The sequence below is a fragment of the Phoca vitulina genome, unplaced genomic scaffold (genome assembly GCF_004348235.1).
Source record: "Phoca vitulina isolate PV1807 unplaced genomic scaffold, GSC_HSeal_1.0 scaffold2, whole genome shotgun sequence".
Taxonomy (NCBI): domain Eukaryota; kingdom Metazoa; phylum Chordata; class Mammalia; order Carnivora; family Phocidae; genus Phoca; species Phoca vitulina.
In genome coordinates this window covers 77,256,566-77,275,687 of record NW_022589705.1, presented here as the reverse complement: position 1 = coordinate 77,275,687, position 19,122 = coordinate 77,256,566, and the positions used below count along the sequence as shown (strand labels likewise).

The window sequence follows — 19,122 nt, the reverse complement described above, 5'->3', positions numbered from 1 at the left end:
AAAATTTTAATATGTAATTTATATGAATAAATAAAAGAATCCAGCAAGATTTCTGCAAAATCAATTGCATTTTTATACACCGACAACAGTTAGAAACTGCAATTTTTTCATTTTTTTTAAGATTTTTATTTATTTATTTGACAGAATAGACACAGCGAGAGGGAACACAAGCAGGGGAAGCGGGAGAGGGAGAAGCAGGCTTCCCGCTGAGCAGGGAGCCCGATGCAGGGCTCGATCCCAGGACCCTGAGCTGAAGGCAGACGCTTAACGACTGAGCCACCCAGGCGTCCCTAGAAACTGCAATTTTTTTAAAAGTTACCATTTTATGATAGCATCAAAACATACAAAGTAGTACAATCAGATATGATGTGGTTTTGGATTGAAAGACCACACTACCACCTATAAAATAGGCCAAAAACTGAATCCAAACCTAATCAAAGTTCCAGAGTCAACCACCAGTTCACAGGAAATACAGAAGACAGAGAAACAAGTGTCGCTAAATGATGGGGATGCAGTAAGCTACAGGACAACCTAGTTCTTCAAAAATAGATTGCAGGAGGGGCGCCGGGGTGGCTCAGTCAGTTAAGCGTCTGCCTTTGGCTCAGGTCATGATCCTAGGTCCTAGGATGGAGCCCCAGTCAGGCTTCCTGCTCAGCAGAGAGTCTGCTTCTCCCTCTCCCTCTGCCCTCCCCCCCATTCATGCTCTCTCTCTAATAAATAAATAAAATCTTTTAAAAAATAGATTACAGGAAAAACAAGATATGGAGAGAGAGCCTAAAGGCTAGAAGAGACTTAAAGGCATATCAACCAATTCCAATGTATGCATTTTATTTAGATCTTGACTCTAAAAAGACAAAGTATAAAAATAATCATCTTTATGAGACTATTGGAAATTTGGAAATTGAATGAATATTAGGTGATATTATTGGAACTATTGTCAACTTTCAGACAAAATAACAGATGGTTGGTAGAGTTGGGTGATGAGTACAAGAAATTTCATGCTAGGGGCCAGCAATTTTCTTCTGTAAAGAACCAGAGAGAAAATATTTTAGGGTTGCTGGTTATATGGTCTCTATTGCAACTCCTCAACTCTGCCTTTGGGGCATGAAATTAGCCATAGATAATATGTAAACAAATAGTTGTGCCTGTGTTCCAGTTTATTTACAAAACCAGGTGAGGTGGCCAACCCCTTCTTACAATTCAGTCTATTTTTACAATTATTTGAAGTTTTCCATAACAAGTTGTAGAGAATTATAGTATTTAGGAATAAATCTGAAGAAGATACGCAAGATTTTTTATGGAGAAAATACAAAATTTTACCAAAAGACAATAAAGATGATCAAAATAAATGGAGGAATATACCATGTTCATGGATTGAACATATTATACAATACTTCACATCTTTACAATATTGTAAAGATGTTGTAAAGATGTTAGTGCTCCTCAAAATGATTTATAGATTCAATATCTTTCCAGTCAAAATTCCAACAGGTTTGTGTGTGTGTGGAAATTGACAAGGTGATTGTAATATTTTTATGAAAGAGCAAAGGAATGTAAGAGTAAAGATCCTCCTGAAAACAACAAAGATGGGAGACTTGTCTTGCCAGATATCAAGAATTATTAACAACAAGCTACTATAAGTAATATTCTATCATATTAGCAAAGGGAAAAATTTTTGAAAAAGATGATTACAGGGAGACCAAAAACAAATCCCACATACATTGAAACTTGACTTGTGAGAGATCTGGCACTGCATATAAGTGGGGAAGGACAGAATTTTCAGTAAATGGTGTTGGAACAATTGAGTATCCATATAAAAAACATATAGCCCATATCATTCACAAAAATTAATTCTAGGTACATTATAGACCTTAGTGTGAAAGGCAACACAACGTACAAGAACATCTTCATGACCTTGAGATAGGAAAGGAATTTCTTCAAAAGATTTTAATTTTTTTTAAAGACTTTTTTTAAAGATTTTATTTATTTATTTTGACAGAGAGAGACAGCAAGAGAGGGAACACAAGCAGGGGGCGTGGGAGAGGCTTAATGACTGAGCCACCTAGGTGTCCTTAAAAAATTTTATTTTTAAGGAATCTCTACACCCAACATGGGGCTCAAACTCACAGTCCTGAGATCAAGAGTCACATGCTCCACTGACTCAGCCAGCTAAGTGCCTTAAAGATTTTTTTAAGTACATAACATAAGTGAAATAATGGATAAATTAGGATACATTAACATTAGGAATTTCTCCAGCAATTCTACCTCTTTTAAATTCCACTTTGATTCAACTGCCACTTCTGGGCATAGTAGACACAAAAGAATTGAAAGCACAGACTTGAACAGATATTTGTACGCCAATGTTCATAGCAGCATTATTCACAATGGCTATAAGGCAGAAACAAACCAAACGCCCACTGACAGATAAACAGATAAACAAAATGTACTACACGCATACAATGGAATATTATTTGGCCTTAAAAAGGAGTGGAATTCTGATACATGCTACAACATGAACCCTGAAGACATTATGCTAAGTGAAATAAGCCAGTCACAAATGGACACATATTGTACAATTCCAGTTATATGAGGTACCAAGAATAGTGAAATTCATAGAGACAGAAAGAACAGTGGTCATCAGGGGCTGGGGGGAAGAAGAGAATGGGGAGTTACTGTCTAATGGATACAGGATTTCAGTTTGGGAAGATGAAAAAATTCTGGATGGTGGTGTTGGCTGCATAACTGTGAACGTACTTCATGCCACTGAACTGTAACTTCACGTTAAAATGGTAAATTTTATGCTATGTATATTTTACTACAATGAAAATTTTTCTTAAATAATTTCTACTCATCAACAGACACTATAAGGCAAGCAAAATATGAGCAACACTTTGGGAGAATATATTTGCAAAACATACAACTGACAAAGGAATAGTATCTAAAATAGATAAAGAATCCTACAGGGGCGCCTGGGTGGCTCAGTTGGTTAAGCATCTGCCTTCAGTTCAGGTGATGATCCCAGAATCCTGGGATCAAGCCCCATGTCGGGCTCCCTGCTCAGAAGGAGAGTCTGCTTCTCCTTCTCCCTCTGCCCCTCCCCCCACACTCATGCTCTCTCTCTCTCGCTCACTCTCTCTCAAATAAATACATTTAAAAAAAAAAAAACTCCTACAGATCAAAAGGGAAAAGTTAAACAACCAAAACAATTTTTTTTTGGCAAAAGAGTTAACAGGAACAGCCAAAATGTATGCAAAGATTCTCCTTAGTAATAGGGAAATGAAAATAAAAAGTAGGGGCGCCTGAGTGGCTCAGTCAGTTAAGCATCTGCCTTCGGCTCAGGTCATGATCCTGGGGTCCTGGGATCGAGCCCTGCATCGGGCTCCCTGCACAGCAGGGAGCCTGCTTCTCCCTCCCCCTGCTCTTACACACACACTCTCTCTCTCCCCCTCTCAAATAAATGAAAAAATCTTTAAAGAAAATAAAAATTGAAATTAAAAAACATCTGGCATTGTTAAAGTAAAGCTGAAGGTGTGTATACCCGGTAACCTAACAATTCCACTCCCAGGAATATTCCATGGAGAGACACTTGCTCATATGTACCCAGAAACATATACAAAACTGTTCATCGTAGGGGTGCCTGAGTGGCTCAGTCATTAAGCGTCTGCCTTCGGTTCGGGTCATGGTCCCAGGGTCCTGGGATCGAGCCCCGCATCGGGCTCCCTGCTCCGCGGGAAGGCTGCTTCTCCCTCTCCCACTCCCCTTGCTTGTGTTCCCTCTCTCACTGTGTCTCTCTCTGTCAAATAAATAAATAAAATCTTTAAAAAAAAAAAACAACTGTTCATCATAGCAGCACCAGATGTAATAGCGAAAAAATGCAACAACCCAAATGTCCATATGGAGTCAATAAATAAATAAATTGTGGCATATTCATGCAATGGGACACTTGCTGCCAACACTTAGGATCTGTATAATCTTGGGAAAATTAGTTAATCTCTCTGTGCCTTAGTTTTTTAATCAGTAAAATGGGCATAATACCAGTCTCTACCTCATAGTGTTGATGCAAGGACCATCATTATTGAAGGTTCTTAGAACAGTGCCTAGAACACAGCACATTCTCTCTGTAAACACTGATGTTAAGCTTCCTTGGCTCATGCCCTGAGAGATCCCCTCCTGATACCTGACCACACTTAAGTCTCTCCACTTGATTCAAGCAATGCTGTCCTTGCTGATCTCTCCCACCTCACTCCTCCCCCTCCAGACCCCATCCCCCTACTGCTCCACCCCTGTAACACTCCAAGCCACCTCCTGCCTCTGCTCCCCTCCTGATACGTCCTTCCTACCTTCTCTGCCTGCCGAACACCTATTTCCTTTGCCCAGGCCCAACTCAGACAGCATCCTCCTCTGCCCTACCCTACCTTAACCCCTCCCACCTACCCCTCCCCAGGGTAGACGCAATTGCCCTCTGGGTATCTAAGGTCGGCTGGGCCTCAGTCCATACCTCTGGTTACTTGTTTACCTCCTCCCACTGGACCATGAGATCCCTGGAGGAGCCCCCCTGCTTGTTGAACAAATTATAATAAAGTCCCATAAAAATCCAAACCCCTTACCCAGGCCTTTGGCAGCCTGGCTCAGAGCAGACTCTGGAAGCCTCCAGGCCTGGACTCAAATACTGGCCCCAGGGGCACCTGGGTGGCTCAGTTAGTTAAGTGTCTGACTCTTGATTTTCGGCTCAGGTCATGATCTCGGAGTCGTGAAATCGAGCCCTGTGTCAGGTTCTGCACTCAGCTCGGAATCTGCTTGAGATTCTCTCCACCACCCTCTGCCCCTCCCAGCCCCGCTCATGTGCTCTCTAAATAAATAAAGAAAATCTTTAACAACAACAACAAAAATACCAGTTCCACCACTTACTTGCTGTGTGGCCTTGACTGAGTCACTTAACTTCTCTGAATCCCAAATGGGAGTATTAACACTAACTTTTAATGCTATTATGAGGATTAAATATGAGATGGTGATATTATGTGAAGCTCCTGGTATACAGTAAGCACTCAATAAAAAGAGCTATTCTTAGGCTCCCCATCAGCTAGAAAGACATACTCCTCTCGCACAGCTCCTGACACTTTGCAGCTGCCGACAGCGCACGTGAGCTGGGGCACCTGCGTGGGGCCAGAGGAGCTCTGTGCCTCCCCGGTTGTGATGGGCAGAGTGGGGGTGCTGTGGCCGAGCTGCTCTCCCCACATCACCCGCTGTTCCGCCCACAAAGCAGCTCCAGACCTCACTGGCCACAGCGGAGCTTGGGACAGAGAAGAAAATGGCACTTCAACCCACCCTGCCGTGTCCTCCAAAGGTCCGTATCTCAAACCAGAAGAACCCAACACAACCAACCTCTCATACCGGATTCCCATTTCATAGAGGAGGCAACTACGATTCAGAGAAGAGAACTCTCTCATCTAAAGTCGCCCTGCGGCAAGCAGAGACTAATCTTGAACCCAGCTGTCTGTCCCAGGTATGAACCAGGCTGCCTCCAGAAGGTGCTAGCGCCCTGAAAGAGGCCCAGACCGGCTGGACACTATGGCCACGCTCGCCCACGCCCCACTCAGCCCTGGCCTCGACCACCTGTCCGTCCCTGTCACAGCCCCGGCTCCATTCTTCTCCTGCATCTGGCACCAGTTGCCATAGCAACGGGCTCTTTGGGAAGCTGCTCCGCTGAGCCAAGGATGGGGCCTGGAGGAGGGAGCAGCTGTGGGCTCCTTCAGTCAAGGCAGGTGGGCACCTGGTACCACCACGGAGCTCCAACAAGCCCCTCAAACCGCTGCAGTCCCCTGAATCCCAATTCTGGCCATCTGGCCCAAATAAATCATCGGAAATGGGGAGAAACCAGATGCACAGGGATGTTCGCTCCAGCATTACTTAGAAGAGCACCCAACTGTATATGTCGGTAACAGGTAACATTTTTGAGTGTTTATCTTGTACGAGGCACTGTGCTAAATATCAAACATGTGTCCCCTCATTTGCTCCTCACCACCCCCCTGTCAGGTAAGTACTCTCCACACCCCCCAGTTGGCCGATGAGGAAATGATGCTCAGAAAGGCAAAGCCACTTGCCTAGGTCAGTCGGACAGAGTCAAAGCCAGGACTGAAGGCCAGTCTGCCAGCCTCCAGGTTTCGTACTCTTAACTACACGACGGCGGTCGGAAAGGAGAAAAGGAAGTCCCGGCCCATCCTCTGGTCCTGGCAGCGCCTGTGGCCGTGACAAATGTCTGCAGCCTGCTGTGATACAGGGCTCAGGAGAGGCACAGATTCGGCAGGGCAACATGTACCTACTCGGAAGATCTCCAAACACTACAATGCTTGAAAAATAAAGTACAAATCCCAGAACAATGAAGCGTAGTATGAGCTTATTTATATATGGACGATACAGAGATCTAGATGTTCAGAACAAGGGGGCTGGAGGGACTCCAACCGTGAACACCGATTATCTCCAGACGGAGGGCAATGGGGCCTGGAAGCATTTAAAGGGACTTCCTCCTTCTGTGCTAACAAATTAATTGTGAAAAAAAATTTTTTTTAAGTAAACTCTATGCCCAACGTGGGGCTTGAACTCACAACCCCGAGATCAAGAGTCACATGTCCTGGGCGACTGGGTGGCTCAGTCGGTTAAGCGTCTGTCTGACTGTCTGACTCTTGATTTTGGCTCAAGCCATGATCTCAGGGTCATGAGATCAAAACCCACGTCAGGCTCCGCGCTGGGTGTGGAGCCTGCTTAGGATTCTCTCTCTCCCCCTCCCTCTGCCCCCTCCCCAACGCTCACGTGCTCTCTCTCTCCCTACATCCCAACTGAGCCAGCGAGTTGTGAAAATTTTTTTAAATACCAAAACCAAGTTCTACATTTGACACACGTGGTCCTATTTCCAGGTGAAGAAAAGATATGTATGCACAGGAAAGAGATGAGAGGAAGGACATACCAAAAAGTTGGCATTTGGAGTTTTAAAAATTCCTTATTTTCTATGATAAACACATACTAATTTTTTTTATTAAAAATTGGTTTTGAGTGATGTTTACAAAAGCAATGTAATAGCATTCTCATGCAACTGTAACACCGAATCATGGTACGTCACAGAGAAGCTCATTTGTTCTGATCCCCGCTCTAGGAATTTGCTGTTTGGCCTTGAACTAGTCATTTCACCTCTCTGAGCCTCAGTGTCCACATCAGTAAAATGGGTAGGTATCAATAGCCTCCACCTCATCGGGTTGTTAGGAAGACAAAGTGTTTAGTGTAGGGCCCAGCACACGGTAAGCAGGCTAGATACTCTCACTACGGTGATGCCAACAGGGAAGCAGCACAAGCAGGCAGTGCGGTGCGCTCTCAGGACAGACCGCCAGCCTTTATGCACTGGCTCCGTCGCTTACCAGATGTGTGACCTTGGGCCAGTCACCTTACCTCTCTGGGCTTCATGTGAATATTCAATCAAAAGTGCCTAGCGCAGAATACATATTCGATGAATGTGACAAAAAGTCCACTATGTGAGAAGGCGCCACCTTCTGCCTTGTCTATAAACATGACAGCTACTGGGGCACCTGGGTGGCACAGTCCGTTAAGCATCTGACTTGGCTCCCACTCAGGTCATGATCTCAGGGTTTTGGGATCAAGCCCCGCATCGGGCTCCATGCTCAGCACGGAGTCTACTTGGGATTCTCTCTCTCCCTCTCCCTCTCACTCTGCCCCACCCCTGCTCATGATCGTGCACTCTCTCTCTGTCTCCCTAAAATAAATAAATAAAATAAAATCTTTTAAAACAACATGTTAACTATTATTAATAAAATAACAATTTAGTTAAAGAACAATGGAGAGAGAAGTAGTGAATACAGGGGACACGGCTGGGCATTGACTCTCTCGCTGTGTGAGCTTGGAGGAGTTTGTTAACTTCCCTGAGCCTCAGTTTCCTCATCTGGAAACATGGAGCTAATGCCCATCTTACAGGGCTATTAACACTAAAGGAAACACAAATTTAACATAAATTAAGTAATTTACTTTGTGCGTTAGGCAGTGCTAGGCACATTATTTTACACCATCATCTCACTTAATCCTTAAAACAACCCCCATTAAATTGGAATTAGTATCCTCTTTTTACGGATGAGGAACTTAGTTTAAAAAATATTCCAAAGTCACTCGGCTAGGAAGTGGACAGAGGCAAGATTTGAACCCAGGACTCACCAATTCCGAAAGCTAATGAACCCTCATAAGATGTCAGCAAATGAAGTTCATTTTCTCTTTCCTGACATGGTGGGTCTCGGTTTACTCACGTATAAAATGGGTGTGAAGGATAATGCCCACTAACAGCCTCTCTAGCTTATTAAATTCCACTGCCAAGCCTGGTGTTAAGACCGGCCAAGTCCATCCTATCCCAACTTCTCAGGCTCAACTTACCAGTTTGGGGAAGCTTCCTGGGCGGGATTCCTCTGGCCGGTCCTGGCTGGAGTCGTCTGCACTCCTGTCTGCGCCCTGTTGCTGGACACGGGGCACTGGGCCTCTCCTCGACCTCTTAGCATACTTGGATCTTCTCTGTCCCGTGGATGGGCCTGAGCGAGCCTTGCTGGTTGCAGGCACCAGGGAGCTGGAGGGGCTGTCAGTCGGAGCAGGGGGACCTTGTCCCAGCCTCCCCCTGGACTCTGGCTGAGCCTTGCCCTCCAGCTCGGCCTGACTGGGTGAGACAGCAAGGCCATCATCACAGCCAGCCCCGGCGCGGGGCTCAGCTTCTTGCCACTCTGTGGAGGCCGCTCCCAGGCACAGTGCAGAGCTCTGTGGAGGATCCCAGGCAGCTGGCCTACGGGACTCTCCTCCATCAGGCAGTGGGACCCCGACAGGGTCACAGGGGCTGCCTGGCTGGGCCCCGTTCCCCGCAGCAGGCAAATATTCGAACTTTTCAGTCCCTGAGACACATCCCACACAGGTTTCACTTGGATCTCCTGACCCAGACCCCTCTCCCTCCTTGGGAGAGAAAGGACCGCAAAGGTCTCCCAAGGACTCCAGGTCAGCACATGGTGGGCTGCCTCCCTCACATGGGGGGTTGTCCTCACCAGGGCTCTGACCAGACCACAAGAAGCCACCTGCCCCCTCCCCACCCTCTGAGCGGGCCACATACTTCCTGTTGTTCTTTCTTGCCCCCACAGGGGCTGGGCCCGGTGAGGATGGTAGGCTCCTTTTGGGGGGCTCCTCTTTGCTGAGGGTGGGGCCTCTTTCATCACTCCTACCTCCTCTGGCCTCTCCTGGCCCGGTGCAGCTCGTCGTCCCCACCCCGGCCAACCTCTCCCGGCCAACCAAAGCTCTGTCCGGGAGACCCACAGGCACGCTACACGGGTTCCCCGGCCAACTTTCAGCGAGGATGTCGTGCAGAGAAACCTGGAGCCTCTTGAAGGCCCGAACCTTCCCCTGAGCAGGCACTATGGGCTGCTGGAAGTGGAGCTGGGGGCCAGGCACCAAATCCTGGCTTTGTCCCACGGCTTGCAGCTCCAGGGCCATCGAGTGGGCCTCAGCCTCCAGGCGGGCCCCAGGAGCACCCCCAGCCTGGGAGCCGGTACCTCGATGGGTCTCTTCCCTCAGGACCCTCTTCCTGCTGCCAGCCCGAACTCGGGCCCCAGGGCTCGCCCCCGGCATGTGTGGGGTCAGGCCTGACACAGAGCTGGCTTCTTCCACATCCTCCTGGAAAAGCCCACCGCCACGGCGGGGACTGAGGGCAGGGTCCTCTGTGCTGGAGCCCTCTGCGGCCCCCTCCTGAGACATGTCTGTCTGCCTACAGGGGCCAGAAGCAGGTCGCAGCCCCTGTGAGGAGACAGACAGGAGACTGCATCATGCGGTGTCTGGCTGCCAGCCCATTCAGGACACCAGGCCAGAAAGCTGTCTCCCTGCCAAGGGGTAGGCCTGGAGGCCACAGGGACACAGCACCCAGTCATGTAGGCACCCCAGCAGGGCCCGGGGCCCCAGGGGAGGCAGGGGAGGCCTGCCACCAAACAGGGTTGAGCTACAGCAACCCTTGAGGTCTTCTCGTCTGTGAGGGGCCCCACTTTTGTTTAAACGGGATGTAATAATAACAGTTGCCATTTCTTAACTACCTACTACGTGCATTATTTCATTTCATGCCGGCAGCCACAGGTGAGGAAACTGAGCCACACGGTTGTTCAGTGAGTCACCAAAGGACACACCGGAGTGGAAGAGCGGGGATTCTCTCCCCCACCGAAAGCCCAGCTCCTAACCACTGGGCGGGGAGCAGGCAGCGAGTGGGGTAATTCCCCTCACCCGGATCCCGCTCCCGTGGATACCCCCACCAGGTTCCCAGGCCTGACCGGGACAGACCCCTACCCCCAAGCCGTCCAGAAGTTCTCACCTGGGCTCCCAGGGCTCCCCCGCCCAGGCTTCCACCCCCGAGCTGGGCGGGAGCTGGGGTCACGTGAGAGGGGGAAGCGGGGGAGGGGGGTGAGGGACGGGGGCGGGGCCTCGGAAGAGGCGCTGAGGACGGCACCCCAGGCGTGCTGGCGTCCTGGCACCGGCAGAGGGCGCGCTCTCTCTCCCGAGGGCTTCCCGGCGGAGGCGCCAATCCCTTGGGCTTCGGGGCAGGGGTAGGTGGGCGCCTGAACCAGAGGGCGGAAGCGTTGAGGGGTCTTGAGTCTGTCTGACAGTTTAAACTTGGTCCTAGGGCCATGGGGAGTTACTGAAAGTGCCTGAACTCCGAGGGGAATCAGAATCACACTTTTGCCTAGTTACTTGTTATTTTCATTGTCTCAAATATAAAAATATAATTCATATGGAGGAACATGCATACCCAAGTCCCACTGAAAGGTTAGAAATAAAAAGCTTAAACGTCCTCTCACTTCCGGGCTCTTGGGAGCAGCCTTTCTTCCTTTCACCATGTTTGTTGTCGTTTTAGTTTTTTAGTCATGCTGCTTTCATAACTGTAAATGATCTCATACTCGATTACTAATTAATAATATTAATAATAGTCTCATACTCTATTACTTGACTTATTCACAGGAATAGCCTGTATTGACTCCCTGCTCTGGTGATTGCATTAACCACCTGTCCTCCTTTCTCTTCCCAGTTTTTCTCTTTCATATTTGTATTGCTATTGTTTCTATTGATCACTATCACCACTTGGAATAATAGTCTTAAAATGTCCATTTCTTCCTTAGATTGCCTCTCTCCTCTGTGTGAAATGAACGGTTTCCCCTCCCTGCTGCTGCCCTTCCCCCAGCCACGCACTTTTGGCTTTGTCAAGGTTTGCGGCACGCACATCCTGTCCTGTGAAGATAATTCAGTTTGCCATACTTTGCTGTAGATTGATTCTTAACGTTAAAACCAGATGACATTGATGACATTACGGCTATGTAAATATTTTCACTGCGGAACGAGGAATCTGATAGACATCACTGAGAGGGAAATGGAATTCGCTGGCAGTAAAGCTGCACCATGTGAGGCCAGGAGCAGCCCTGGGGCCGGTGTAATAGTCCACCGCCCTCAGAGCCAAGGCACTCGATCTGTAGATCAACATGGCTGCATCTCAGAGACATAATGTTGAATTTAAAAATCAAGATAATGTCGGGGCGCCTGGGTGGTGTGGTCTGTGAAGCCTCTTTCTGACTCTTGCTTTCTGCTCAGGTCCTGATCTCAGGGTGGGGAGATGGACCCTGGCATCCAACCCCGCCTTGGTCTCTGCACTCAAGGGCGAGTCTGCTGGAGATTCTCTCTCTCCCTCTGCCTCTGCCCTTGCTTGCACGTGCTCGCTCTCTCTCTCTCTCTCAAATAAATAAATAAATCTTTGAAAATCAAGATAATGTTAACAGTAAGGGAAACGGAGTGCCAGGTATATGGGAACTCTCTGTACTAATCTTCCATTTTTTTCTGTAAATCTAAAACTCATAAAAAATGAGGTTTGCTACAAAAAAAAAGAGAGAGAGAGAGAAGGTGTTGTGTGATCCATATCGAAAGCTGTCAGTCTCGATCTGGTGTCAGGGTCACAAATGAGGTACAAGTTGAGACTGGATGCTACTAAACACCCAATACTGCTCTAAAGAAATGATTTTTTAAGTGAAAAGACCTCCCACTATGGAATGTTCCAGTCATGATGGCAGAGACTTGATCAGGTCTCCTGAGACCAGGGGAACTGTTATTCTGGTCCATTTCGATAATGGAAGTCTCCCACCATGGGCAAAGAAAGGGGGAGTGGTGTTGTTATTAGCACCACGGGGTACTGAGGATAAAAAGACAGTGATCGCTAATACGTGTAATGCTACTTTGAGCCAGAGATTGATCTACATGCTTTACCTGTGTTTATCTATGTTAATTTGCCCATATTAATCCTTACACCAAGTCTCTCAGCTTTTAAATCATGTTTTTCAAATCCACAGTGATCTATAGTAACTTGAAACTGTAGAAATCAGTGTTCAGGGCAGACAACAGTAACCACCCCAGCGTCACGAAGTGTTGGGTGTTTACCAGGTCTCTGGAAGGGCCACAAGAGTGCAGGCTAGGCTGGGCTTGGGGACACCGCCCCGAGTGCTGTCTACAAATACAGCACTGTGGTAGCCAGCCAAGATCGGGACACAGCACGGCCATTGTTGCCACTGTGTCCCAACAGTCACAAAACTGGAGCCCAGACACGGACACAGAGAACCCCAGCGCCTCTCCCACTGAGCCTGTAAGCAGGAACGGCCCAAGGAAAAGGACAGTGGCCTCCGCCTCTCACCCACCTTCCAGATCTCGCACAGTGGCACCCAGGGCCGGAAACGAATCCGCATTTGGAACACTAGCTGTAAGGGACTCTGGGAAATCATTTTCGGCTTTCCATCCGCTGCAAGATAAGAAGGCACGCTAGCACATGGGAACAGATGTGGACTGAATCAGTCTGCATTAGCCTCTATCGTATTTTACATTATTTTTTATCTACTTGATCTATCCATTTCTAAGAGGTGTATATTTTTTGTTGTTTTAAAGATTTTATTTTTATTTATTTATTTATTTGAGAGAGAAGGTAGGGAGGGAGAGAGCACAAGCAAGAGGAGCAGCAGAGGGAGAGGGAGAAGCAGAGCCCCCCCGCTGAGAAGGGAGCCCAACATGGGGCTCCATCCCAGGGCCCTGGGATCATGACCTGAGCTGAAGGCAGATGGTTAACTGACTGAGCCACCCAGGTGCCCCAAGAGGTGTGTTTTTAAATCTCATGTTATTATTGTGGACTTGTCAACTTTTCCTTTACTTCGCTGAGTTCTGCTTTATATATCTCAAACACTTTTAAGGTGCATGCAAATTCATTTATTTTTACCTCTTTTTGGTAGATTATAACTTTCGTCAGTGCCAAATGTTCTTCTTCCTTCCTATCAATGTTCTTTTAATTCATTTATTAGTTCATTAATTTATTATTAATAATAAATTATTTATTATAATAATTAGTTATTCATTCATTATTTGCTTGAATTTATTAGTATCCTGCTTGCTTGTGGTCAGTGTTGACCTGGTATAATTTTTCTATCCTTTTATTTTCAACCTTTATGTGCAGTTCTGCTTTTCACCACACCTCTTGTACATGACGTATTGCTAGACTTTAGAATTTCAATCAGAGCATCTTTGTCTTTCATCGATGTGTTTAACCTAGTCATATGCTTGGGACTACTGATATACTTGGTCTTATTTCTACCGTTGCTCTTTATGCTTTCTTGCTACAAATTGCCTGCTTCCTTTGTGTTCCTTCTTGCCTTCTTTCAGATTTATCAAATCACACCCCCTTTATTTTCCTCAAAAGATTGGAAATTAGATTTTCCTATTTCTTTTTTTTAAGATTTTATTTATTTATTTGTCAGAGAGAGAAAGAGAGCACAAGCAGGGGGAGCTGCAGGCAGAGGGAGAAGCAGGCTCCCCGCTGAGCAAGGAGCCTGATGCAGGGCTCGATCTCAGGACCCCGGGACCATGACCTGAGCCGAAGGCATATGCTTAGCCGACTGAGCCACCTAGGCATCCCTATAACCTTCAGTAGTTACCTTTAAACTTATAACATGTGTACTTTAATTTCTCCCTGTCAAGTGGGCGAGGCCTCTGTCAGAGACCTCCCGGGACACCCCTGGATGTGGCTGCCCCTCTAAGTCCTGGTTACAGCAGAAGTGACTAGATTTCCCGTGCCCCTGAGCTCCCAGTAGCTTAGGCAACGGTCAGGTCCTCCAGGGCTCCTCATCTCCATCCCGCAGGGTCGCGGACAGCCAGCTAGGGACGAACCGGAGCTGTGGCTACTGCAGGTGGGTATGCTTGTGTTTATGAAAAGCGGACCTTTTTCAAGGCTGCCAGGGCCTGATGGCACCCTGACCAAGGCTGCTGATGGACGCACATCACATCGCTAGGACTTATCCCCATTGACGTTGACCTTGATCACCTGGCTGGGGCCTGTTCACCAGGTTTCTCCTCTAAAAAGTTTACTCTGCCCCCAACTGTACTCTTAAGGAGGAAGTCACTGCGTGCGGCCCACACTTAAGCAGCGGGGAGCTGTGTACCACCTCCTTGGAATATCTGCATAAATCATCTGCAATTCCACATGGGAGATTTGTCTCTTTTCAATCATTTATTTCTATTATTTATCCAATCATTTATTTCTATCAGTATGGACTCATGGATATTTGTTTCATACTTTGGATTGTAACCCAACGCTGCCTTATTTATTTTGTTGCTCAAACTATTCCAGCTTTGGCCACTGGGAGCTCTTCTAGTTGGCTCTTGTGTCTCTTTACATTTTGATGTATCCCCAGTTTGGGGGGAAGACGGGGAGGGGGTCGGTATATTTCCTACCTCCTTGGAGACTTTTGACCCTAATGATATCAGAAGTCAGATGCCGCTGGGACCCAGCCCGACCCCTCCTTCCCTCACCCCTGCCACTTGCTACTGGGCCTCCGAACCCCGAGCCCTGGCTGCACCTCTGATCGGGGGAGCCCCCAGAGCTGCTGGACACACCGAACTGGAGACCCTGCCCTCTCCTCCCTCCCCTAGCCGCTGCCCTGAAGAAACAATGCCCTCTCCCCTGGCTGAGTCTTTCTGCGGGTTGCAGCCCCCAAAAGCACTTTGTAACCTTAGTAACGTAATTGCTATCCTCAGTGTGAGAATAAACTTACTTAAAGGACAAAACAAAAAAAAAAACTTCGTCTCTGTTATCTTTGAAAACTTACCTTATCGTCTCCATTCCTGAGACTTCAGATAAATGTCCTTTCGCTGGAGACTGTTTATTGTTACACACGCTCGGATCTGGTCAGCAAGGCACCAAGGTCTCCGGAGATTCCCGTCTAGGGGCCCCAGGTGGTCACTTGACCTCACAAAGCCTCTGTTTCCTTGTCTGTAAAGGGGGGATCATGAAAAGCCTTCACAGAGCTGCCACTGGATAGAGCACCTGCTAGGTATGTTAGGGGATCACTTATGAAAAGCGCCTAATAGGAGGCTGGCCACACACAGCAGGTGTTCAGCAAACGGAAGCTGTTACCACTGTTGTTAGTGGAAGTAGCCTTTCGTCTCCCCCTCCCTGGCCTCTTCCTCAAATGCCCCACCCTGCTCTGAAGCTCAGACATCACACTGCCACTCTCCCACCCCGAGTCCTTCCAGGATCCAGAAGACTGCAATTCCCTGCCTGGGACTGAAGGGCTTCCGGAATCTTGCCCTGCACCCTGCCCCTGGCCTCCTCTTCCCTCTCTGCCCAAGTCCTGCCAGACTATTCACGGCGCCCTGAACAGGCCTCACTTCATTGCCTTTGCCGGTGCCCTTCCTTCCGCCCACAATGCTCTTCCAGCCTTTCTCCATCTGGGGACGCCCAGGCCTGGGTTTCTGTTCTCAGTGACAGAAACCAACCAATCAGCTGGGGCTTGTGGCTCCTGCCCGCCTCACAGCACCTCCTCGCTCCCCGTGACTGCTACCCAGCTGCCCTGCCCCCGTCCCCTCCCCCACCAGGCTGCCCCATGCTCAGGGGCCCTTTCCTTGGAGCGAGTGAGCAAGTGAGCAGTAAGGGGGAAAGCGCATGGACTCAGGGTCCCACAAACCCGAATGTGACCTGCATTTGGATCCTGGCTCTGCAGTTGATCAGCTGTGTAGTCTCAGGCAAGTGCCCTAATGTCTTTGAGCCTCATTTTCCTTATTTATAAAATGATAATAATAGTAGTTGTTTCATAAGAATGTTATAAAGTGGCTAATCCATGTGAAGCACTTTGCATAATGCCCAGCACACAGAAAGTGCTTAATAAACGGTCTGGGTCTCTCTTCTCATTAATACCAGGCAGCCAGGAGTTGCCTGCTCTGCCAGACTCCGTTTATTGATGGATTCAAGGCTAAAAATAGAGCTGCAGCTTTGGGGAGTAGGTCCTTCCAGAGCCAGGAAGTGATGTCCTTGCTACTGTGGATGGGGAAGGAGCCTGCTTCCCTCTCCGGGGGCTCTCAGAGGAACACACATCTTGATGCTTTTCTCTGTGGATTCCAGGGCAGGCATGCTGGGGCCAGACCAGCCCAGGCTGAGGAGCTCTCCTAGCAGGGGGTTCTGTGGTCCCACCAGGCGGGCTTCTAACTCCAGCCCTGCCATTCACTGGCTCTGTGACCTTGAGCAAGCAATGTTCCCTCTCTGAGGGTCATGATTACTCTCTAGCCTGGGGAATCAACAACGGTAATAACACAACTTGTGACAACAAACAGCTTACATGCACCGAGGCCTGAGGCCAAGGATAAACTCTGGGACTCTGGGTCAGGACGTCCCCTCCTGAGCCTCGGTTTTCCTATCTCTGAAATAGGCACAGTAGCCCTCACCTTGGAAGGTTGTTGTGAGGACCCAGAGAGGTCCTGGACAACAGTTGCTGACAGCAGCAACATCTGATGGGAACCTGAGTTATCCGGGGGCCCATGGTCTCCCTGTCAGAGGGTATGGAGAGCAAAGACAAATTTATCTTAACTGCTTGTAGCTATTGATCCACCAGCCTTGGAGAATGCAAAGAAAGGCATCCAACAGAAAAACACCTCTCACCCTGTGCTGCTAACAGGCTGGCCCTGTCAGTGGGGAAACCACTTCTGGGCAAACGACTCCCCGGCCGTCAGTTCAGTGCTCTTGGCGAGTTGTTTTGTCTCTCTGGACAAGACCTGATTCAATTAAAGCAGAGCCTGAATTGGGGGCAGGAGCCTCCATTTCCCCTTCTGCAGCTAGTCTTAACAGTGACATCAAAGGGCATAAATCTGGCTTCCAGGAACATTGAGTCAGACTTCTTCCCATAGACATGCAAGGCCTGGATGGCCCACAATCCCAAGGCCACACACCCTGGATTGTTTCTCTCCTTGTTCCCTTCCTGGGACAGGTCCAAGTAGGCTCTAGACCCTTGCTTCTTTCTGACCATAAGATGGATACATAATTGTATGACAATACCATTAATAAAAATATACAATCTGGGGTGCCTGGCTGGCTCAGTTGGTAGAGCATGCAACTCTTGATCTTGGGGTTATGAGTTCAAGTCCCACGTTGGGTGTAGAGACTACCTAGAAATAAAATCTTTTAAAAAATGAAAAATAAATTTAAAAAAATACACAATCCCATCCCAATACACATCACCTTGCAGTCCTCAAGGAGGAAGACAGAACAGTATTCCCTGCGAGAGATCAAGAGCCTTTGGTCAGAGCACCAGGTGCAAAGGCTCTCCTCCCAGCCACCTGCAATCCGTGCACCTGACAAGGGGGCGGGGGTGGGGGCAGGGAGGCAGTCATGTTCTTCTGCCCAGGCTGAGCATGGAAGAAGGAAGACTGGATGATCCTGTGAGGGTGCCAGCAAGCCCTATAGCACTGATCCCACCAGGTGGGGTGTCACTCCAGCAGCACCTAAGATGGGAGGTCAGGGTCTGGATTCTCCCTCCTGGGTTTGGATCCCAGCACTACCCCTGGGGAACCCTTGGCCAGTCTCTTAGCCTCTCGACTACTTAGTGTCCTTGGTATGTATATTTATTTGTTTGCGTATTCTCAGTATTCTTGCTTGCAGACAACAGAATCCATTCTGGCCAGTTGAAGTAGAAAGGGAATTTACTTAGGGATGTTAGGCTTATCGGATGATGGAGAAACAGGCTCTAGATGCAGCTTTCAGGAGCATCTCCAAGAAGCACACTATAAGATCAGGTTGACGGGGGAGCTGCTGCTGCTGTCCTTGACCCCAGAACCATACTGCCTTGGCCACCACACAGCCCAGCCAAAGGTGTGCCCCACATGCATCTGTTTCCTCACAGCATTCACCTCCTGGTTGGTATCTCAGATGCATGAGTGGGATTGGAGGAAAGGAGGTCACATGCCTGCACTCTAGCTTCAAGGGAGGCAGGCTTCTCTGCTTTGGGAAGAAGGAACTCAAGATATAAGGAATAATCAAAATGTAGAAGGGAATTTTTAAGATTGTTGGGCAAGGGCAAACATTCGGTACATTTTCTCTCTTGTCTATTTCCCCCACCTTGAATATAAACTCCATGGGGCAGGTGTCTTGAGTGTCTTATTCACCTCTGTGTCCCCAGCACCTAACATGGAGCCTGTGGGGAATAAACAAATAAAATGTGGGTCATGAAAGAACCACCTGTCCTTTGAGGCTATTGACCAACTTGCAGTCTCTCAGGGGGCTGGAGCTCCCTGCCTGGGTTGAGGGTGGGGACATCTGCTCCTCCTTAAATCAAACAATACATTTGATTCAGAGGACCACAATGGGATGCCCATTCCTCCACAGCCCCTCGCCTGATGGTGAAATTGTCTTCATCCTTTCTCAGTTCTGACTCACCTCCTCCTGGAGGCTTTCCTTGATTTGTAACTCCATCACTACCACTACCGTCATTACCACCATCACCACCTTGCCCCGGGGAGCTGGTTTGGTATGGTGGTTAAGAAGGCAAGCTCTAGGGGCACCTGGGTGGCTCAGTCAGTTAAGCATCTGCCATCAGCTCAGGTCATGATCCTGGAGCCCCAAGATCGAGCCCCGCGTCAGGCTCCCTGCTCAGCGGAGAGCCTGCTTCTCCCTCTGCTCCTCACCCTGCTTGTGCTCTCTCTCTCTCTCTTTCAAATAAATAAATAAAATCTTTAAAAAAAAAAAAAAAGGCAAGCTCTACAGTCTAACTGGCT

The 19,122-nt window shown here is 48.2% G+C and overlaps 1 protein-coding gene across 3 annotated transcripts in view; it reads right to left on the bottom strand.

Moving 5' to 3' along the window:
* Window positions 1–19,122, bottom strand: part of SPOCD1 (SPOC domain containing 1) — a 66,126-nt gene that overhangs the window by 17,022 nt on the left and 29,982 nt on the right. Inside the window, exons 2-4 of one of the 3 annotated variants that reach the window (XM_032389233.1) lie at window positions 15,189–15,352; window positions 12,738–12,838; window positions 8,425–9,816 (exon numbers count right to left, since the gene is read on the bottom strand). In XM_032389233.1, coding sequence (XP_032245124.1) covers window positions 8,425–9,816; window positions 12,738–12,821 — 1,476 coding nt within the window. In that variant the 5' untranslated portion in view covers window positions 12,822–12,838; window positions 15,189–15,352. The remainder of the gene's footprint in view (window positions 1–8,424; window positions 9,817–12,737; window positions 12,839–15,188; window positions 15,353–19,122) is intronic. The other 2 variants (XM_032389241.1, XM_032389245.1) reach the window with 2 other exon arrangements.